The sequence below is a fragment of the Takifugu rubripes genome, chromosome 4, assembly GCF_901000725.2.
Source record: "Takifugu rubripes chromosome 4, fTakRub1.2, whole genome shotgun sequence".
Lineage (NCBI taxonomy): Eukaryota > Metazoa > Chordata > Actinopteri > Tetraodontiformes > Tetraodontidae > Takifugu > Takifugu rubripes.
The window spans coordinates 7435131-7457866 of record NC_042288.1 but is presented as its reverse complement, the minus strand read 5'-3'; the positions used below and the strand labels follow the sequence as shown (position 1 = coordinate 7457866).

Here is a 22736-nt window from a genome sequence, read left to right as displayed (position 1 = left end):
GCCCTATATAAGGCTTTAATTTTTTGCGGCTCCAGACAGATTTGTTTCTTGTTTTTTTGGTCCAATATGGCTCTTCCAACATTTTGGGTTGCCGACCCCTGTTCTAGACCATGGCTAGGCAGTCCAGTCCTATGAGTGTCACAGCCAGGCCGGGTTTTCTATTTTACCAGATAGACACTTTCAACCAGGATCCCTCTTTCCTTGGTGAAAGCAGTTGACAGAAAGCCTGGCCCGACACTCACAGGACTGGGTTGTCTACCCCTGTTGTGCAGAATCTTTGCTAAATAAATGCATTGTTTAGCCTTATAAAATAATTTTTAATTTCACGCTGATGGAGTCACATTTGTTACACGGCTGAGTGTTGCAGCTGCCGCTCGCTCTCCTTCACCAGCTCAATGGACACCTCCAGCTGCTTCTTCACACACTTCTGAGGCCTGCACGGTTCTGGGGAGCTGACCTGCTCTGGGTCAGAGTTGGGATCACTGTGGCCCTCCGTGACCCCCCTCTCCAGCATGCAGACGTTTAAGATCTTGGGGTGGCGACTCGTGGATTTGGATCTCTGTTTGGCTGCGTACAACGAGCGAGGGACGGGCCTTGCTTTGAAGACTTGTCGTTCCTCTTTGGGCCCCAGCCTCCCCAGCTCTTCTTCAATCTTGGCCTCCTTCTTCCTCCTCTCCCTCTCTAGGAAAGTGAAGGGCTGAGCGGTAGGAGAACCCTGGTTTCTTCTGCTGGTGTTCCTGACACTTCTGGCCTGGCTGAATCTCTGACTGATCACTTCATACAGGGGCAGATGGATGTGCGCCGGCGCTGGGGACGCACGGAACTTTTTCTGGCATTCCTGGAGCTCCTCCAGCTCCCGTCTGAGCAGCGTGTTCTCCAGCTCGATCTCAGAGCGCGTCCTCACCTTGTGCCTCTTCCTCTCCTCCTCTCTCAGCATCATCTGGAAGGGTTTGGGGACAGTGACCTTTGAGTTTGGCCTGACACTGACAATAGTCTGAGGGGACGCCGTTCTTGTTTTGTTCTGAGAGGTTCTCCGGGGCAGGAACATCATATCTTCAGGACTCGGAGTGTAGTCTCTGGGATGGATTGGACAATCAAACATTGGGAATTTGATTGAAGCAATTTTACTGAAGCATTGCCGCACCAACCTCCCATATGTTTGTTCCTGATCGGTCCTCCTCGCAACGTCCATCTCCAGCTCCCCCACGCTCTCTGCGCTGTGGAGCTCGGAATAGTCCGAACTGCTCGACGTCTCGTGGAAATCCAGCTCCTCCTGAGAATTGATCCGCTGTAGTTTCCTGGCAGGACCAAAACTGCAGAGATGTCAGCTTTAATAAAACGATGCTGACTCACAGTATAAAGCGCAAATAAAGAGAATATGAAGAGAAGATCAAGTCTGATTTGCGTGTTTGTTGAAGAGAGCCAACCTGATAGTGAGCCCGTCCTCTCTGTCGTCCTCTCTGTCATCTCCTCTGCCGTACCCTTCATCTCTGACCCTCTCCTGGCTGATGTACATCTTCTCCAGGTCGGCCATGTTCCTCAGGTGAGTTCTCTTTAGCTCCTCCAGCCTGGCATAGTACTCCTGGTTGGAGAAGTAAACTTGCTGCTCCCTCCTCAGGCCATAGATTTCCAGGGAGAGTGAGCTGCGGTAACCCTTGGCTCCTCTTCTCTCCTCTAGATCCTCCTGAAATGTGGGTGTATTAAAGTTTTCCAAACTCAAAATGAACATATGCATATGTACAATTGTTTTGTCGTGCCTTATTCGCTTTGATTGTTAGTTCTTACTACAGTTTGCCTGCATAACATTGAAGACTCCCTATTCTGATTTCAGCTCACCTCACTGGTGGAATCTTCGTTCTGATAGAAACTCTCCTCTCCATCTCCTTCATACAGAGTCATCAGTTCCTTGTTTTTCACGGAGGATGGTCGGTACATTGCTGCTGAAGAAGAAGCAGACGAGTCCTCTGTGAGCAGAGCAAAATAACTAAATCAGAGCAAGACACCGGGAAAAGATTAGCACACATTCAGACACACACACACTGACTTTATCCTCTTATGATCAGCATGCTCCATATGGTCCTGCCACTTTTCACTTGACACAAGTCAGACAGGAGCCTGCCTGGATGACTCCAAATCTGATTTACAGATTAACTTTGATGTCGCGTGCAAAGATAAACACACAAGAAACCTGAGGTTCTGAGGTGAGTTGCGGGTGATGTACAACGCAATATGAATAAATGTAGGGAAAACTCGGGTGCGTGGCAACAAGGGAGAAGTTGGCGGCAGTAAAAAAAAAAAATAATAATAATAATAACAGTGACATCACCTGGGTAAAATGTGTAACTGCACTCTATGGGCATCACAGAGCACTCACAATAGGATCAAAAAAATTCGTTTCTTTAGTTTTTTGATGTTTATGATTTCATATGGAAAGTTTATCCACAATGTACATGCAAGACCTACTTGGTACACTCACTGGTTGCCTATGGGGCCGTGTTAGCATGTTTATTTGTGCTTTTCTGCTGGGTGTGGCGTCTACAAAGTAATAATACCGTTCGTCTCCATCGGGCTTAACTAAATTTACGGATTTTACCTCCCATCTGCCAGACTTTGTTTGAACTTTTGCTTTTTAATAATGACATCAGGTGGTGCGAAACCTTGTCCCAGTTCAGCTGTGGGACGTCTGGGACTTGACAGATGAGATTGGAGCACGTGTCCCAAAGCTAACTGTGTTAATCAGTTTACTTCTCATCAGTGTCATTAAAAGTGATCAGATTTTTACAGCCCTGTTCCCCATCTGTTACCTGTCTCCATCCATCTCATCTAATCAAGGTAGGAAAGAGAGCTCTCAAGATTTAATCTGAAGAAATGAAAGAAAAAGCAGTTCTGCATTTCACTGGTTTTGTCAGAATTAAATATAGTCTAAAGATGTACCAGATATTTCTAATTAAGTGGTCGCAATTAAGTGGAATAAGTTGGATGTGCAGCGTTTTTTACAGGAGGCACAAAAATTGCAGAATCTCACGATTATAACCACTTAGTAAAAGGATTAGTCTGTCACACTCCTTTTGCAGACCAAGTGCATCTCGGGAGGCCTTAAGCGCTCCCTCGTGATTTACACACGCGCGTGTGCAAACACGCACGGAACCGTCCAGCGCACGAAAAAAAACTATCCGTTGCCGTTCCTGCAATGCATAATTATACCACTTGATGGCGCTGCTGTGTCGTTGGAGTTCCAAATTCCTGTCAAAGTTAAAAAGATTGATATTGGGGTTGTTGTTGTTGTTGTTGTTGTTGTTGTTGATGATGATGATGATGATGATGATGATGATGATGATGATGATGATGATGATGATGATGATGATGATGATGATGATGATGATCCACTGGGGATCCTCTATGGAGGTTAGCTTAAATGCTAATGGCCACATTAGTTTCACTGCCATGTCTAACATCAATAAAAGTCTTTAGACGTGCGCGTGTGTGTGTGTGTGTGTGGGTGGGGGGGGGGTCACTTATTACAGAGGTATTCGCTGCCGTGTCCAGTTTTTCCAGTGGATTCTGTGTCTTGGCGTGGGATGAATGGTGGCAGTGTTCAGCCAGAGCCAGGCGGAGTAAACAGTCATCACATCCGCAGCATCTACTCACCAGTGTGTAAATGAACATTTCTGCTCTTTTTTTCCAGATACAGTTAAGGTTGATTGAGCATTTCTGGTCATTTAGTCTGAAATAATAGTGTCTGAGGAAAGAAATATTAAGTTAAAGGTAGATTTAAGGTATTTGCATTTTACTTGTCTATCTTTTGTGGTCTAAGCGTGAAACCGTTAGTGTTCCTTCCTCTTTCTTCTGTTTCATTTGGGATCTTTAAAAACCACTTAAGCAGGAAACGTTCTGAACCTCTGATGAGCTCACTGGAATCGGACTCAGACACACGTGTTGCAGAGCTGGGCCTTCCAACCAACACTGACCAAGAGTTCCAGGAGTGGACGGCCCCTCCCAGCTTCACAGCAGAACCTCTGGAGGTGCTTGTTTTCCAGAGAGATCCCCCGCCCTCCCGACAACCAGCCTGGCTTTACAAGCCCCTGAAAACCACTCCTGTTGCGCAGCATCGGCTGTGAAAATGAGGCCAAGTGGAGCCTTGATATGGGCCAAAAAAAATTTGCTGCATCTCTTTAAAAAGGAGCGTTTAAAGATAACTCGGGTCACAATGTGTTCTACGCTGATAGGGAACCTCTGTAAGTTTTATTCATATAAAAAAAATGGATAAGAGAGCAGAAGTATCTGCTTCCTTCCGTGGATCAGCTTCCAATTTTCCTATTTAAGAGCCATTTATGACCACACAGAAAAGGAAACAGAGGAACAGCTAAACATCAGCAGATGCTTATTATTTCAACGATTAAAGTTTATAGACGGTTGTTTGGGCAAGCTCTTTTTAAACGTCATAACCGGGTCATATTGGCTGAAAATAGACTCAGCTTTTAGAAATTGCTCTAATTTGTGTTGCACAATGACTGAGCTTCTGGAGTGTGCAACAGGATGTTACTACCCTTCCTGCCGCTTTCAGCTTATTATTCATTGTTCTCTTAGCCCCACCTTCACCATTTTGACCCAGTTCTTTTAAGTTGTGGAAGGTGGAGGTTCTGCACGCACCAGCAGGGCTGTCGTGGTCCTGGGTGGATGTGAATGGCTGAAATGAAACACACCCAAAGCATACAAGTGTGTATGCGGGCTCAAACGCCATGCTTGGACAGATACGATGCTTTTGAGGAAATAAAATGAAAAGTTGAGAAACAGAGCGAGGGAGAGAGAGGAAGAGGGAGGGGGGAGAGAGCTTTTCCTCTTCCTTTTATAGCCAACACCAATGCTTGTCTAAACAAGAGGGGAGCTAAAACCATCCCAGGCGGCGGTGCACTCTGTCCTAATGCTCTCTCCATTTCTCATCATAATGTTCTTGTGGATCGATTGTTTATAGATGTTGGAGCAACAGAGAGCAGATCTCCCCTGTCCTGACATTCAGCGAGGAAGCAGACACAGGTCGTAAATTCTTGCTGCGAATGAGACGGCCGAGGTACAGGTGGCACCTATCTGTCGGGGGCAGTATTTTGTGTACTTTAGCGGATCGCACCTGAAATCCAGACTCACCTCAGGACAGAAAAACTCGTCAACAACAGACATTCTGGATGGTGATTAAAATCTTTGGTTACAGTAAGAGGTCTATCACCAGCAACCCCGAGGGAGAGCTCAGCACACGTGGTAGCCATTACAAGCACAGCCTGTCGGCAGCTAGTCTGTTAGCATGCTAATTGTTGGTGGAAGTCAACAAAAGAAAATACCTAAGAACTGGATGATGACACACTGAAGCAATTTATGAACCGACAACTGCTATCTGTTTAATCAGCGTTATTTCTATTGTATCTTTCTGATCGACAACTGCAGAAAGTACCACAGCCAGGCCAGGAAGTAGGTCTTCAGAACTCAAACCGTTCTGTTAAAGTGTGAAGTGATACACCTATCTGGCCATCTGGTATTTTAAAGCCAACAACTACACAAAGGCTGGAGTGCTGTGAGCAGATACACCCTGGCAGGATACGCCCACAGAACGGTTGATAACAGAGAGAGGTTCAGAGGAAGTGGTCAATTAGAGGAGGAGGAGGCTTGGGTTGAAGTAGTTTGTGCTCAGATGTTTAAGAATATGTTTATGTGTGTGTGTGTGTGTGTGTGTGTGTGTGTGTGTGTGTGTGTGTGTGTGTGTGTGTGTGTGTGTCGGTGGATGTTTTCCGGTGTGCGTACAGTAATTGTTGCCTGCAGTCTGTGGCCCAGAACAAAAGCACCTTGATGTGATGGCGGGGTTCCATCCTCTGTCTCCTCATCCGTCATCCTCCTCTCATCTCTTAATCTCTCCAACATCATCGAAGTGCTCTGTTCCCACTCTGATCAGACCTGCAGGCTCTGGCCTGGGCAGCGGCCGGCTGGACGTCTGCCCCGCCTGGACTGGCTGTTGGCATCTTGTGCTGGCTGACCACAGGCTAGAAGTGTGTTATTAGATTCTTTTGCTGCAGAAAGTGCTTTTTTTGTCTGCTGCATCTGAAACACACTGTAAACCCCCAGTTAGAAGCCAACGGTCTATATTTTGGGTGTTTATTTGTGTGTGGGGGTGTTTATTTGCCTGCTCAGTATCAACACCATTCAGATTCTGACGCATGTGTTGCCTGTACGTGAAAGTTTACACGGGCTTATAAGCATACGCTAACATCTTTTTGTCGTATGGATGTTTCATCACCACGGAAACAATGTTTTGGTAGCCAGACTGCACAAATTTTTAACCTGGCCCACAAGACTGATTTACACTTATACATATGCTGCATTTCTGCTTCTGTGTTTTCTGTTTCTGATACTATTTTACAGCGCCACCTACAGGTCGCCAGTGCAAATTACAGTCTTTCGGCGACTGTGTGGATGTGAACATTTCTTCAAAACTTTTTCAAAAGCAAGTTTTGCTTTTGGGCCTGTTTACATGTCACAAAACTTTGGCACCATTTTGGCTGTCTGCCCGCATTTGAATGCCTGAAAACGGAGCGATAATGGGGCTCCAGAATGGAGCGTAGCAAAAGCGCCGCCATTGTGGGCAAACCTAAAACGGGGCCATTTTCAGTGATTCCCCATTAAATCGCTAGTTTTTGAAAATGTTCAGCTGTGACGTTTCTACGCATGTCTGACTCATTACCGCCTCCTACCAACTGGTACTTGTACTACAGCCTGTGTGTGGTCTGCATGGAGATGGGCTTCGATATGGTGTCTGCATTGGAAACTGTTTTGCCACGAATTTTGAAAAGGTTGTCATGAAAATGGGGCCAAAACCAACCACAATGGAAGCAGGGGGAATTCCCACACCCCCACCCGCTGCGGTCACAAATCGCAAAGTGAAAATATTTCCCCTTACTTGCAGGCACAGAACTAGAGTTGGTTTTTAGCAGTGGAAATAAAAAAAGATGGCAGCGGTCGAGAAAATCGAGTTAGCTGAAAATGAATTTGTTCTTTCCTGCCCTGCAGCTTAATGCTGCTGTGCTCTCATGAAAAATAAAACATTGCTCAGACTAATCCAGCTTTCAAAGGAACTACAGCGGTAAAATTTCTCTGATAACCGAAATGAAAGTAAGGTGGAACTCAGCCCGACGCGTTTCTACATGCATTTCTTCAACCTAACCCTGAGAACTGAAAGTTTGTCAAGGCGGGAACTATATGATCTCATAAGTGTTCTAAAAGCACACAGGAAGTGAGCATTAAGTCACATATTACACTATTTTTGTCATTCACACTTTTAAACTGTTCACTGCTGTTTTGGGTTTTAGTTTCCGGTGACATCAAAGAGTTTGTTGAACCGTCCCTGAACACAGATGAGGTATAGCATAAGGGGAATTTCACACTGGTATTACTGGTATTTTGTCATTTCCAGTAAATCAGATGCTGTGCCACATGTGGTGTTATGCTTTGCTAATTCAATTTTTTTTTAAATCGAGAATGAGATAACCTGACATAATGACCGGAATAAACAGTGGCTTAACAGGTTTTCTAGAGTAAGACACAACAGATTTGTGCTTCTATATGAAGAAAAGTACATCTTGTGGCTTTGAAAATGAAAGCAAACGCTTCATCACAGACGGTGCTGCAGGGCCTGAAACCATCACTATGACTGCACACAATATCCTTAATGGATAATAATTAGTGAGGCTGTGACCTCCCTGACCTCCAAACCACAGTTAATGGATTGCAGCCAGCGGAGGACGGGCGGCGTCGTGCCGTGGCAGCATATTAACACACAAGGATTTGATGACAGAATTAAAGCAGGTGAGGAAGGAACATCCCACGTTCCCACAGAATGAGAATTGCAGTTGAAAAGTCGGCTGTATCTTTAAAATAAATCCCTCCTACCTCCCTTTTCTTCAGTTAAGACTCGCTGATTGACGGAGTTCCATCTCTCAACACTTCCTTATATAATAAACAATAAGCACTTTTCATGAATTTGTTCATACAATAGCATTGTTTTGGAGAGTTTTTGGCATTAATATTGTGGTTTTGTTTGACAAAAATGCTGAATAATATATATAATGCAAACCTAAAGAAGATTTTTAGCTGTTTTTCACTGTTTTTCCACCTCAAACTAGCAAAAGTGACATTTAACAGGGAGAAACTTTGAGAAGACCAAGGTTAGGACAGAACTTGTTTTCTGGTATTTAACTAAAAACTTGTTTTGAAATAAAACAGGAAGTATCCTGCAGATCCCTTGAAAAGAGGAGCCATCTGAGGGTCTGTTCAACAACAACAACCTGCACATTAACTTTAATGTGCAGCTTCAGTTGTGAGCCGTTCAGGCTGAAACGGCTGTTTGTGTGCACATTTATTTTGAGTGAATGGGTTTAGGTGGTTTGTACTGGTTTTTATCTTAACTCCAATGTGGTTGTAGACACCAGCGGGTTTAGCGGGACTAAACCCTGAGCAAGCAAAGTATCGGTGTTGAGTCTCACTCACAGTTCACAAATAGTCACATCATCTCTATTTATCATTTCTTACTGCTGGCTTAAATCTTCCAAATTCATCATTTGATTTCATTTTAAAATTAAATATGATTGTGTTTTTTATTTTACAGTTATAACAAACTACCACATTTCTGGTTAGTGTTGCTAAGATGGTTAAGGCTGACTCTGTGGCTCACCCCTTGTTGACTTTTAAGTCACAAAGACATTGAAGCTACCCTCGCTTTGACCTGGGCTCCAGATTTTTTCGGTTTCTTTGATTTTCCAGTGAGGACAACTAATGCTAGTCTGCTTAAAATGTTGAAAAACTGAAATCTGTCAAGATTTTTGAGGAAATACCGTTAAAGTGGCACATAATTATTTACTCCACTGACAGGATGTGATCACCACAACTCTCAGACTGCTCTGTATGCTGGGGGAAATAAGCTAATGATTAATGAATCATCTGTGCACCTGCGTTAGCTGAGGACGTATAATATCACTGAGAGGGGATGTGAGGTGGGAAGTGCCACGGGGTCTGAATGGTCGTGTTTACATGGTCAACAGAATCATTCTGACTTTGAAGTTTGATATGATAAAGTCATCTGTCATTGTAAAGCACACATCCTCTAACCGGTCACACCCTTCCAATCCTGACATAATGCTAAAATCACCCCCAGAAAATCTAGATTTTCCTTTCCTTTGATCTGAAATGGATTTTCTTTGATCTGCCTCTGCAAAAGCTTTGTAAAAAGAATGAATTCAGGAAAACGTTTCTTCCCCTACGTCTCTGAAGTACATTTGAAGTACACATGTGATGGTGGGAGGCCCATCATGGGTAATTGTGCGGCATTCCAGAGAGCAGGAAGACCGCAGATGAAAACATCCATGTTGGTGTGGTAGGTGGCGTCTGAGACGCTTCATCCACGGGAAGGAATTCTAGTGGCAGGATGAGTTTCAATTCAGCCGGCAGTTTTGGGCTGCTCATGAGTAAATGCTATTTTAACACATCCGCTGCTACATTTTCCAAGGTCCCGATGAGGAAACAGTCTTGTTCCCGTGTTTCTGTGTTGGATCAGCATAAACGGTGGCACAGAGCCACAGCATGACGGTGATGAAGTGCAGCTGCCATCTGTCTGCTCAGTAACAGTTAACGTCCATTAGTCTTGATGAACGCCTGTTTGACAGCAGCTTTCTCTTCCTCGCAGCGCACAAGAGCAAACATGTAAATGTTTTACCTCCTCTGGGAGCTGATAGAAAAGCGCGGGGACATTTTCCTAGCCAAATCATGGATATTTAGGGCCTGACTTTAGCACACATGAGGGAGGAAACACAACAAAACACAAAGGTAACAGACGTTCTAGTGTATGTTCTCACCATAACGCCACCATTTCTCTGTTTGACTTATGTTTCAGCCATTTCTTATAAGTGCAGCAGAAACCTGCAATATTCTGCAATGCAAATTGAAGACTAACTTTCATTTCTGCCTCTTCTATTCTGCTCCTCCCTTTCCTTCTCTGCATTTTTAGCAAAGAGGATGTGTGCAGCAACAGTCACACAGACGGAGGTACCTCACATGACCCTGTGTGTCACATGTCACATTTTAGTGTCCTAATTCTATCCAAACACAAATGATGTCAACAACTGGTTCTAAAATGCCGAGTCACTGCTGATAAAGATCCTTCCACATCAGCAGTTGCGAATGTCACTTGATTAACACTATGAACATGCATTTACTTCGCAAATCGACCATGTGTCATTTTTACGTTTAGTCCTGGAGGTGAAAATGGGACAAAGGTGAAAGGTCCTCATGGCCAAAGATGGTTCCTCATTCCTCATGCATGGGCGTAGTCGAGTCATTTCTCCATAAAAGGTACGCTTGATGACAAAGAAGTGCACAGTCAGGCAAATTCAGGTGATTTTTCTTTTTTAAATCCTCTTCCACAGCAGCAAGATGTCATTTCAGCTGGTTTCTGTAAGGGAAGAAGGGCCGTATTGTGTGGGAGAAGGCAAAGGAGCGACACCCTCCATCCAAAGTCACAGGACACCAAGGACATCGCTGCCAGGATCTGGTCAAAGAGCGACAAAGCTGTTATTGTTGTGTCAAGAGGGCCCTCCAGCAAATGAATGACAAAGAATTCCAAAGAAGCACTTGAAATAATATGTTTTTATAATACCTGCACCGCTATATAGCTACAAATGCTCTTTGTTTGAACAACGGAAGAAGATTTCACTATTTATTTTCCGACTAGCAGCAAATTTGAGACTCATTTATCACACCAGTCTACATTAAAAATCACCTCAGTATGTCTGTTTGCATTTAATCCTCTTAAACAGTAAATAGCAGATAGTATTGAACATGGGCAGCCGCTCCATTGTTTTGGGTTTCATCGCAAGCATTTCCTTCTGGCTCCGGCCCGTCAAGCAGGAATGAATTTTAACCAGTTTGTCACTTATTTGCATCCTAATCTTCTGTAGGGATGGTTTGACGGGCCTCTCTTTCTCCGTTATGCAAGTTGTAATGTATTTACGGAAGCAAACTTTGGGTATCGTAGTTAATCCAGAAACAACGAACATTAGTCTGAATGTCCACGAGTCCTACAGCCTGTGTTTGACGTCTGTCAGCGCTGTAACGTGGCCAAGATTTGCAATCCTCGATGAAATACTGTGACAGCTGCTCGCTGCTGTACACAAAAGACTGGACAATGCAAGCGTGTTGATGTTTCAACCTGTTTGACAGCCTGGCCCAGATGAGATTTACATTTCCTGAACCAAGTGAGGGGGTTTCAGAGCAGAGACCTTCCATTCAGATGCTAACTGGCGATGTGGAACTGTCCCGATTGCTGCTAAAATTACTGGTTTTACGAGCGGAGCAACTGCTGCTGAAGGTTGGAGCTTCAGGAACACAGTGGGGCCGTTCTCCCCTTCTCTTCAATTCTTGCCGTCCTCTTTCCCCAAACACGTTTTGCACCAATACTGTTTCACACAGATCTAATTGCCAGTTTAAAGCAGTTATAGTGGGCATCCATGGCCGTGGGAACGTGCACCACGTTAGCCTTGGCTCCGTATGAATGGGCGCATTATTTAGCGGCGACGTGAGCATATGTTTAATGTGCCCATTTGGTGCTGTAGTCCCACTTTGATCCAACCTGATACTCAAGAAGCTGGCTGGCAGAAACACCAGTGTGTGCTCTGCCGACACCCTCAGGTGATCACACACAGAGCAGACAAAGCTTCGCTCACCACCTGAGATGCTGGATTACCACGAGACCTGAGTCCTGCCTGCCTGAGGGCTCCTCCACACGCGCGCATGCATGCACGCACGCACATGCTGATATACGGTCCCTGTACAGCCTCTCCAGTTAATGTCATTAGCTGGGATTAGCAACCTGTCGTCTGTTGTGATGACAGAGCGACTGTGAAGGGCTCTGATATCCATAATTAAAGCCAATTAATCCCACGCAGCAGGATGTGAATCGGGTGCATGACGGGCTTCTGTTGAGAAAAATGATGCAATTAGGAATTAGATGGAGGACAACTGTGTGTTCGTGCTGGCTGCAGCAATCACTCTCTATTGAGGAGCAAGTTGTTTGACATCAAATCCTTCACGTCCTTATTAGTCAGCAGAATATTGAATATCTATTCTCCTAAAAGGAAATACGCAACATTATGATTCGGAAATGTGCATCAACCCGCTTCTGAATAGCTGCAGAACTAATTGTAATTATCCTGAAATGGTTGACTCCAATAATAATTCTGGCCATTCAATGTCATCAGGCCTGACCAGAAGCACCATAACCCCTAAAATCCATAATTACAGGATGAAATATGAAAATCTTGGGGGATATTTGATCCACTATTTATGGAGGCTAGCTTAAATGCTAATGGCCACATTAGTTTCACTGCTGTGTCTTCTCCATCAATAAAAGTCTTTAGACGTGCGCGTGTGTGAGATACAAGACAGTTTTACAAATGTATGCAGGCTACAGGTGCTTCACACAGCAGAAGCCCCACACAACAGGCCCATGTGGAACAAAGGGAGCCCGCAGCACTGGCTGCCTGCTGTTTGTAGTAGCCACACACATACACACACACACACACACACACACACACACACACACACACACATATATCAGGACATCAGAGTGGCCCTGCTCACTACAAACTGCATTAATCCATCCCAGGAGGTCGACAGATGGGGGTTAAACAGTGGAGCTCACTGAAGGACAGACATCACCGATCATTTCCAAAATTCGTTGCTAGGTTGTGACGGCCATGCTTGGAAGACCCGGAGGAGTTACAGTCGCTCTCAGAAGCTCCATTTAACATTTACACCAAAACAAAAAACAACAGAACCTGTAACATCAGCTAAGAACTGAGGGATGAATCATCATGTTCTGTTGGCATCAGTAGATGAGGCAGGTCAACAAGGGGCAGGTCCACCTGGGACCGGGGCAGGTCCACCTGGGACCGGGGCAGGAAGCCCAGCAGGTCGGGATCAAGGTCCTCCTTGGTCTGCCATCAAACCTGAGGCTCTGGAGCTTCAGGAACCTCCTGATTTAGAGTGACCACCTGCTCTCTGACATCACAGTGTGCGCGCGCAAATATCTGCGCGTGTGGGGGGGCGCGCGCGCGCGCGCACGCGTCGCCCCGCCCAGGACAGCATCACGGCTCCGCTGTAAGAAGACTCCGGCGGTCGTCGGCGGACCGAAAACAACAGCGATCCCCGGAGGGAGGACGACGTGTACCCGCCGGAGCCGACACACATGGATGGTCACAAGTCGTCGCCTGCTGCTGGAGCCACTTTGGATTAACAGGGACGCCTGCAGTCAGGTGAGCGCACACACCCAAAGCAGGGGGAAACGTGGTTTTACGCAAGGGTTGCACCGTTAATGTCAGCAGCGACGCCGGTGAGAGGCACCTCTCAGCCGCCACCATCGGCCAGTGTTCGGCCGCCCCAGCGGCGCCGGAGCGCGCAGACCATATGGAAACTAAAAGCGAGGCTGCTGAAGTGACTCAAACTGTTGGGGTTAAAGCAAGGAAATGACTACTAAACCGGCTAACTAAAGTTCTGCGTGGGAACTCCATATTAGATCAGTTAGCGCAACAACCGAGGGGCTAAAAGGGATTAAAGTTGGTGGTACCATGTGAATTTAATCACCCGTATTCTGCTCTTATGTCAAACATTCCTCGGATTTCAGTAGCGTCACTGTCGAGGCTTGTTTCTGCCTGTTTCAGATGAAAGTACAAATATAATCCCCCCCCCCCAACACACACACACACGCACACACACAAATTTGGATCGGACCTGATCACCTTTGGTAAATGATTCAACACAGTGACACAAACTGTCTCTGGAGGTCTTGGCACCATCCACTCGCCTTAAATCAATATTTGGGGGAGATAATGGAGGATTCCGGGCCTGTTCTGCCTGTTCTGTCTGTTTTATACTCTCGTGTCCTTTATTTCCACATATTTACACGCGTCTGTCCACAGACGAGGTGGTGTCATATGTGTTGGGAGAGAAAAGTCCAAAGTACACAGTGGATTTGTTGCCCTAATCTACTCCGCTGCTGCAGGTTTCTGTCCTGTGATCATGTGCAGGGAAAAAAATGGGGATGGAGAAGCTTTTACCCACCGACTTTTGAGCCTGAACATGCTGCAGCTGTCTGTCTGGTTCCACTTGTCCATAACTCCAATAATAAGCAGCATTGCTGATTCACAGGGTCTCGATCAGCAAAGCTTTCTTGCGAGCCGGTCCGGTTTTAATCTTGGTAATGGCTCCATTTCATTCCTCTGACTATTCGGATGTGGTTAATTTGTTTACTCTGCATCAGGGTTGATGCCTGTGCATGTGGAGTGCTTTGGAAAGAAGGATAATGCGGTTTGTGAGTCATCACGACACGACACGCCTTTTTTTGTCAAAAGAAACATTTGTATTAAGGCCGTGGAGAAATCCAGGCATGGTCCTGTGCAGGTTTGTACAAATTGAAAGGAATCCACACACTTCACCAGCTACTTTCGATCCAGGTCGGTAATTTTAGCAGACCTGGAAATGCCCGGGGGGCTGCTGCTAATGAAGGCACCGTCCTGACCCAATCGCAGCGTTCGTTTCATTCCGGTTGACCCGTAAATCCTCCCTATGTGAAGTCAGGGGAGATGGTGTGTGTATATATATATATATATATATATATATATATATACGTATATTTGCAACAGCCATTGACGTTTTCACATTTTCTTGCTCAACTGGTTCCCTTTTGTCATGGAGAAATAAGGTTTGTAACTGTTATGCAAAAAAAACATGGCCGGAACACCAGAACTGTTTCCTTAAAAATGATTTTCACTCAAAATCAAACTTTAGAGTTTAGCAAGCGGGCTTCCTCGCAGCCCGAAATCTGAGGCTGCATTGTTTAAAATTGTGTCTATTATTATATACCAGTAATTCCTTTGAGGCTGCCGCCGGTTATCAGCTCCTCTGTTATTTGACAAGCTGTACAGGTCCATTCCCAGTGCCTCTTCCACTCAATCAGTTACAGTTATTTATTCATTTACCAGTTTGGTCATAAAGCTGTTTTTTGTTTTTTACTGTTCCCAGCAGTGTGTATCTACGCTGCTCCCCATCCAGTTAATTTCCAGCCCAATAATGGAATTACCCCGTATGTTAGCCAACATGATTTAAAATAAACCATCTACTCTGATGCTCTTCTCAAAACTGAGACTTTGTGTGGATTTCCTGAAAACCCTGACCTGGGACCAGTTCTATGGAAACATTTGCATTTCCCCACTTGGCATAGCAGGTTTCACACATCTGGAATGTGCCATCTGATTATCTTAAAGTGGTCTCTCATTTTTTTCTTTCTGTGATTCAGTGAAAGATGCTTGAAGTGCATCAGTTTCCTGTTTTGACGCTGGGCTGCGTGTTTTCAGCTTACTGCTTCATGTCGTAATATAGTACTTATAATACAGCAAGGAGTTAGGTGGTAGTTGATATGAATTCTATAATTATTCGTCTATACTCTTAGTTCTTAGCTGTTATTAAACGTGGTGACTCATTAACATGATAAACTACTGCTGTAGGTTTAGATTACACTGAGTGTAGAGTGACCGGTCGCTCTGTAGAATCGCTGACCTTTAGATTGTGGAGGGCGAGTGACAAGTATTTGTTGATAATTAGAAATTCTTTTCTATTTCGGGTGTTGCCGTGTGTTTCAATGTGTCGGAAAAAAACCCAGAAGGCCGAGTTTGAGCTGTCAAGTGCTGAAGGCTGCTGGCCCCTTAGATGCAGCTTTTGGTTTTGACAATCATCAATTCATCTTCAGGTAATTAACCCTTCCCCTTAGGTCACTTATTTTATCCCCTCAGAAAAAGCCTCAAATTGTTGTTAGGAATGAAATCCTGCAAGCCTTCAGTCCACCTCGTGGCCGAGATGAAGCACAATCACTAATGTGGGACCTTTAACGCTTTAGCATCAGCTCTGGGTATTTGGTACGCAGACTCTACTTCAGACAGCTCTGTCGCCAACCCTGTCTATTTATGGTGCTGCTACTATGAACCACGTGACAATGGCCCCCGCATTCCCCCATGGTGTAACATCCTCATATAGTCCTCTGACCAGAGTCGAGCGTGCCCACAGGTACCATCTGTGTAGTTCCTGCACGTGGTGCCTGGAGTGGTCTGCCGCTGCATAGCTAAGTTAGCATGGACTTTGCTTAACGTGTCATGTGTTGCACAAGGCACCGTTAAAAAGCCGAAATGGAATGCTGTTCTGACTTATTTCAGGGTTGCGTCATAAATAGAACATCAGTAAGGTGAGATAATTGCACTGTCAAATCCAACCAGCAGTACCAGTGCCTTAATTATTTACCACATGGTGCGTTACACTGTCATGAGCAAACATTTGATATTTGCTTCATTTCTCGCTGCCCCTCTGTGTTGAGGTTTATCCTCCATTGACTCTGCTCTCTTTCTTTTCACCCCCCCCCCCCCCCCCCAACCTCCACTGCCCCCTCCTCCTTATTGGCTGTCACTCAATCAACAGATGGAGGATGGGTAAGGGAGCTGCAGGTTGGCACAAAGACAACACGAGCTACGGGCGCCTTGACCTGCACAGGTAAGCTCCCGGTCACTCACCTGCACCTGTAGGAAGGGGAGCTGTTGAGATGGCTGCGCTGGTCTGTGCATTGCTGTCCATATCTGTGTCCGCAAACAGAGTGGAACCGATTCATACCCCAAGCTTTTCCATTTAAGCTTCTTGTGCTTTGTTGTTTATGCTGCACTTTTGGTTCAAAGTCCAAACCAGGAAACGGTGGAGCTTAATCTGAAAACTCAGAGTTTGGGGTTTGTGGGTGTTTTCTGCTGCTCTGGTTCTGTTGGAGGGGGTTTTCCCCATGATTTCTGGTGAAAACCAAAGTGGTCGAACCACCCGACACCATCTGGTGAGCTGCTGGCAGCTATTGTCTGTGTGTGCTAAAAACCAAAGTCCATCATGCTGTCTGCTCTGGATCTGAGCGGCTCCGCCCGTTGCTCTGCAAAAAGAACCTGAAATCAAGTAAACCAAAGAAGTCGTTGGTATAATAAAATCCATTATAATAATTTTATTGTCAGTTATCTTATTTTCGCAATTGTCGTCCCTGCTTGTGCAAAGATCCGGGGCATCGGGTTGACCGGCGGGTAAAAGGTCATATGATGCCGCGTTTGACGCGCTTCTGTAATTGCCCCCATCATCGATCTCTTCACAGATTAGTCACAGAAACCAAACCATCACTACCCACCATCATGCATGATTTGCATTTCTTTAACTGTTTGGTCTCGTCTGAGCCAGATGAAAGTGGGAACGTGACTGAACGTGACCCCCTGACCCCAGTCTGGTTTCCTGTCTGCTTTGGTGACGGGGAAAATGTTAAGATAAATGTTAAAGACTCTATCCGTCTGTGCTAGCTTGGGTTTTTTCCATCATGAAGCGTGATGTTGACACATTCCTGCTCTTTATCGCCTGTGTGTGCTCTCCATCTCGCTCTATATGCTGCGTTTAATCATTAAGGGCATCTTGCTTGAAACCCCCACATAGACAATCAGTGTCAACAGGAAGAGCGGGTCCGTCCAAGTACGGAATCTCTAGCTTTTCCCCGCGTTTGCCAGAAGTCTCTTTTTGGGTTGTTTATATAGCATTGGCAGATGACTGGAAAGTTTAATTATTAATGCATGAAGAACTGAGCCTGAACAGTCAAGCTAGTCCTTCCATCCCTGCAACAGGAAACCGATCTCCCTGCAGGATTACGTGTCGTCCTGATGTTTCGGAGTGTTTTTTTCTTCCAGTTTTGATAAAAAGAAAGCTGGTAATAAAATCAAAACAAGACGACAGGGGCTGGGAGGGGCGGGTGAAAAAAGGGGCCGGCGATGGGAGAGCGGACGGGCCGACAGCACCTCAGTGTTGTTGCTAGGAGAGCAACATGATACAGAAGCAGAAAGTAAAGGGGCAACAGTGCAAGGGAAGATAAACACAGCGAAACTCAAGCCGTTTTCCTTTCTAAATTTAGTTTGCTCTTTCGAACGGATGTATATATTCTTTTTTTATTTTTTAGTGGTGGAAAGAACGTCTCTGCCTGTAGGTCCACTGGTTCCCATTGTTTATGCTTGTTCATTGTTTCGGTTTGGCTTCATCACATCAGTCACCGTTCGATTATCCATCTCCAGAGACTCCGAGTTAATCAAGCTGCTCTGCTGAAATAACCGCGTGTCCATCGGCGTCTGTTTGATTTGCATTCATTTTTATCTGTTTATCTCCAAAAACACTGATGTGACTGTCGCTATCAAATCTGACGGTCTTTCCTCAACTAAGTGTTTTTACGAGATTTACGAGAGCAGCCGTTCTGTCCGGACCTTTTTAGATACTTTATCATTTACGCAATAATCAGACATTGAATGTTGTGTCCAGGACAGAATCTTCATCCGAGACTAGACAGGAAGTTCCAGTTGAGTGATAATAAGCGCTTTAATGTCCTTTTTCATGTGGTTGTTTCTCTGCTCCATCAGGTGCTGAAGGGTGCAGGAACCCTGTCATGGCGCTGACGCGGAGGAGGCTGAAGCTTGTGGTGACGGTGATGATGGTCAACCTCTTCATCTTCTTCATTGTCTCCCGACACAGCAGCAACAACAAGTCCGGACGCCATAAGATCCGAATTCCTTCCAAACCCTTCTGGACCAAAATGAGTCCAAGCCCGGCTTACTGGAACCTCCAGCAGCAGGTTCTGGATCTTCTGAACAATCCAGTCCTTGGAGCCAATTTCAGCACCAGTGACATGCCTGACTGGGTCAATGAGACCCGTTTGACCTCTGACCCCTGCGAGCCTGACTTTAGGGTGACTACTCAAGTGAAAGACTATAATTCCCTACCGCAGCGCTTCAAGGACTTTCTGCTCTACATGCGCTGCCGGTCTTACCCCATCACGGTGGACCAGCCTGACATCTGCAAGAAGCCACCGTTCCTGCTCCTCGCCATCAAATCGCTGGCGCCGCACTTCGACCGGCGCCAGGCCATTCGTCAGTCTTGGGGTAGGGCAGGCGTGCTAGCCAATCAGACGATAGTCACCATCTTCCTGCTCGGCAACGCCACGCTGCAGGACTATTTCCCAGATCTCTCCGAGATGCTGCATTTTGAGAGCATCCACCATAAAGACATAATCCAGTGGGATTACAGAGATTCTTTCTTCAATTTGACTGTCAAGGAAGTTCTGTTCCTAGACTGGATCCAGACCCGCTGCTCTGGCGCCCGCTTCATCTTTAAAGGGGACGATGACGTCTTTGTTAACACCTACCGCATCTTGGACTTCCTCAAGGGGCTGTCGGAGTCTAAAGCCAAGGATCTGTTCGTGGGGGACGTGATAACCAACGCAGGTCCGCATAGAGACAAAAAGCTCAAGTATTTCATCCCGGAGAGCATGTACATCGGGACGTATCCTCCGTACGCGGGTGGAGGCGGGTATCTTTATTCTGGGGACATCGCTGCACGTTTGCACAACGCAACGCAACAGGTAGCGCTCTACCCGATAGATGACGTCTACACGGGCATGTGTCTTAAGAAGCTCGGACTGGCCCCCGAGAAGAACAAGGGCTTCAGGACATTTAATATCGAGGAGAAGTACAGGTCCAACCCCTGTGCCTACAAGAGTTTGATGCTGGTCCACCCAAGGACGCCGCAGGAGATGATCCAGATCTGGGACTGGCTCAACACCCCTGACCTGGACTGCCAGTGACCGGCTCAGCGAGCGGCCAGGTTACGGGACCACAGACCGCAGGCGTTCCCTCAATGTTCCAAATATTTGAGTTTGAGCAGGGTTGCCATTAGAAAATTGGCAGCTCGGAGCATCAGGTGGAGGAGGTGATGCGCTTGACCTCTAAGTAAGAAGGAAAGGGCACATGGTTCGGAACGGCCGCCATAGTATTATGACCCCATGTCAGCTGACCCTGCTGTTGAACAAGCTTCATAAGTGATGATGCCTGTCTGTGCGTACACGTATTTATATGGTAACTATTTATAAGGCCTTTTAAATGCTTTAACACTGTGTGTCAGCTCTGTGATGGAGCGCCTCAATGCTGTATTATCTGAAGTAGTTGACTGAAAACTGGGATTTGTCTGTGTGGGATTCTTGTTGGGTGAAGGGTTTTGAGTTAAGACGTGTCCCTTCCAGGTATCACGTCCGATAGAAACACAACGGTGCGTACGGGCGACCTCCCCAAGCCTACCCGAGCGCGAAGGTCTGTTATTTCACTTCTTTGAACTAAGCTGTGGGTTTTCATGTGCAACACTTTGCTGCTGCTCGGTTGAAACTTCCTGTTTGAACATTTCCCAGTAATCGGCGCTGGAGGCTCAGTTTGTGCTGCTGTTCCCATCCACACTCCCTTGAGTATTTATTTGTGACTTGCTCCAGTTTAAACTTGGTCAGAAAGACTTGTCGCAAGGATTTTTCTGTTGAGTTAATAATTTACGTGCCGTTTGTTCAGTCGTGGGGATAATTCTTTAAAGGTTCTTTGCACTCTTTCTTTCCGCGCCTCTCTGTTTGTCATCCTTGTTTTTGCTTTTGCTGTTTCTTTGATTTTATTTTTATATGTATAAATATCCATCAATCCATAAATATCCATTGACGCAGAGCAAATATCCACTGTGCTTTGCTATCAGGGAACAGAATTAATAGAATTTTAGCTTGCTCAGCAGGTCTGAGCCCAGCTTTGCTGTTGGCGGAGAAATCCAAATGCTGTTTAATTCAGGTTCTGATTTCACACTCAAAGAAAAACAGGCGGCTTCTTTCGACCCAAAGTGCATTTTGCAAACTGCCATTTCAAGCTGCTGGAGATGTCTGAAACACCTGATCCTGATCGGGTGACTCACTGACTGCTGTTGAATGCTTTACTGTGACATCAGTGCTGAAAACCAGGCCGGATTAGACGCCGGAGCCACCTCAGTTTTACTTGATCACTTTTGCAATGTTCACAGTGATAAAGTTTCCCTTTCATGTAGCCTGAAATTTTGGAGACAGCCATAAAAAATAAAAAAAAATCAAGGACTTGCTCAGTAATAATGTGCTTTAATTCCTTCTTGAATCACTTTGTTGATGAAGGTGTAATATGCTGGATTACATTTTTATTTTAAATTGTCGCGTTTCAGCTCACTACTGTACAGCTTTTTGCACACTTTTTGCGTGTTGTTCCCGCTTTGTGAGGGGTTATTTCTGAACAAACCTCCCCAGGAATGTCTGTCATTACCCAGGTGACACTGGACCCGGTTGGCTGCATAATCCAACCGAAGGGCCAGGCTTCTCTGTCTCTGTTAGAGCTCCCCCTGCTGACCAGGCTGGTGAACTCTACTCTATTTATTTTTAATCTATGAGTTTTTTTGTCACATCAACGTATCTTCTAACGTGCCTTCATCAGTGTCATGGTGTGAAGTGTTTCAAGTGGCTGATTTTGTGGGAGAAAAAAAGTGTGAATTATGTGTCAGATTATACGTTTAGGAGTTGAATGTAGATTATTAAATTATTTCGGAGCATTGAAAAAAATCATCTTCACTAAATTTTAAACAAATTTGTTGGTTACTTGAAAATTTTTACAAGACACTTACTTTAATAATTGTTACTATGGATTAATATTGTTCTCATCTGCGTTCTTATGAACTGTTTTGTTTATTTTCTTAAAAAAAAGCAAAATAAATAGGCTCTAATTTATACGGCCACCAAGCAGCTGGAAAATTAGAATGAAATTGAGTGAAAGAAGTTGTCGTGTGACGTAGGCTGAACATTTTCACTGCTACTGTCTTGTGTTTGAAATCCAATGATTGGCTGCAGTATCTAAAAGTTTTAAATGTTGTATTAAGCTGTTTAAATCCAATAATTCTGTACACTCACACACCCCCACCGTGACCTACAGATGCACTCATCAGATTTAACCAAATGTGTGCCTGATGTTCGTGTTTGTTGTCTGGTCATTAAGCTTCTGCAAGCATGTGAACTGTGATCACCCTTTTAATGGTTTGTCTCAATAAAAGCATATTGTCCTTTTGTATATTCCTCTTGTGTTTTTGTCGCAAGCATAAGTGATGTTTGCATCACTTAATGGGAAATCTCATATTTAAGATCAAACATCTAAGTGGTGCAATGACAGAGCCTAACGGCAGGGGGCAGCAGCTCTGAAATATTTCCTCTGACTCAAAACTATTTTATTGATCCCCAAAGAGGATGTGGATTTGTCAGGGATGCCTCATTCAGGAAACGGGAACTTTGGAATATCCTGTTTAAAAATACGAACACATTAATTGAGAGACTGCAGGAAGAGGCAAACACATCTGTAGCCATGGGAGGGGTCTGTTAAAGTGACACAAACATGTCTGCAGACAGGCGACTCGTCTTGTCTCCAGGGTGTTTACCCTCCATAAAGCTAACATGGGACTCGGTTGTCATGACGACGCTATTCTAAGCACAGCGACAGTCATCATGTGGTGGTTGCCGAATAGGGCGGGGGGTGTGCAGGGCGGTGTGTATGCGCATGTTATGGGTTTTTGGTGTGCATTTTTGATTACCCCCCGCCCTTTTTCCTTTTCCCCCGTTACATCCTGTCTCTATACATTTATTCTCAGAAATCCTAGTTTTGACAACTTTGAAGCATTCTTTCTTGTGCCACATCCGGTCCTGATATCCTGTTTAAGTGACGCCGCCTTTCACATGTGAGATCTGG

The 22736-nt window shown here is 45.3% G+C and overlaps 2 protein-coding genes and 1 long non-coding RNA gene across 6 annotated transcripts; 2 read left to right on the top strand and 1 right to left on the bottom strand.

Annotated features, from left to right (window-relative positions):
* Positions 1 to 16: 16 nt before the first annotated feature.
* LOC105416347 (protein FAM161A-like) lies at positions 17 to 1983 on the bottom strand. The gene is made up of 4 exons (XM_011603149.2): positions 1837 to 1983; positions 1428 to 1684; positions 1149 to 1313; positions 17 to 1076 (listed from the first exon to the last, which is right to left on the bottom strand). The coding sequence occupies exons 1-4, from the start codon at positions 1933 to 1935 to the stop codon at positions 347 to 349; spliced, it is 1251 nt and encodes a 416-aa protein (XP_011601451.2). The 5' UTR covers positions 1936 to 1983; the 3' UTR covers positions 17 to 346.
* A 6588-nt stretch (positions 1984 to 8571) lies between these two features.
* LOC105416337 (uncharacterized) lies at positions 8572 to 10817 on the top strand. Of its 3 annotated transcripts, XR_964501.2 has the most exons (4): positions 8572 to 9858; positions 10040 to 10077; positions 10283 to 10383; positions 10458 to 10817. It is a non-coding gene; the product is annotated as an uncharacterized lncRNA (long non-coding RNA). The 3 variants fall into 3 exon arrangements; XR_964500.2 differs by having other exon boundaries at positions 8572 to 10077; XR_003888211.1 differs by having other exon boundaries at positions 8572 to 10383.
* Positions 10818 to 13161: 2344 nt separating this feature from the next.
* b3gnt2b (UDP-GlcNAc:betaGal beta-1,3-N-acetylglucosaminyltransferase 2b) lies at positions 13162 to 22068 on the top strand. 2 transcript variants are annotated; one of them, XM_003963806.3, is made up of 3 exons: positions 13163 to 13343; positions 16552 to 16623; positions 18546 to 22068. In XM_003963806.3, the coding sequence occupies exon 3, from the start codon at positions 18572 to 18574 to the stop codon at positions 19763 to 19765; it is 1194 nt and encodes a 397-aa protein (XP_003963855.1). In that variant the 5' UTR covers positions 13163 to 13343; positions 16552 to 16623; positions 18546 to 18571; the 3' UTR covers positions 19766 to 22068. The 2 variants fall into 2 exon arrangements, with proteins under 2 accessions (XP_011601375.1, XP_003963855.1); XM_011603073.2 differs by lacking the exon at positions 16552 to 16623 and having other exon boundaries at positions 13162 to 13343.
* The last annotated feature ends 668 nt before the right edge of the window (positions 22069 to 22736 follow it).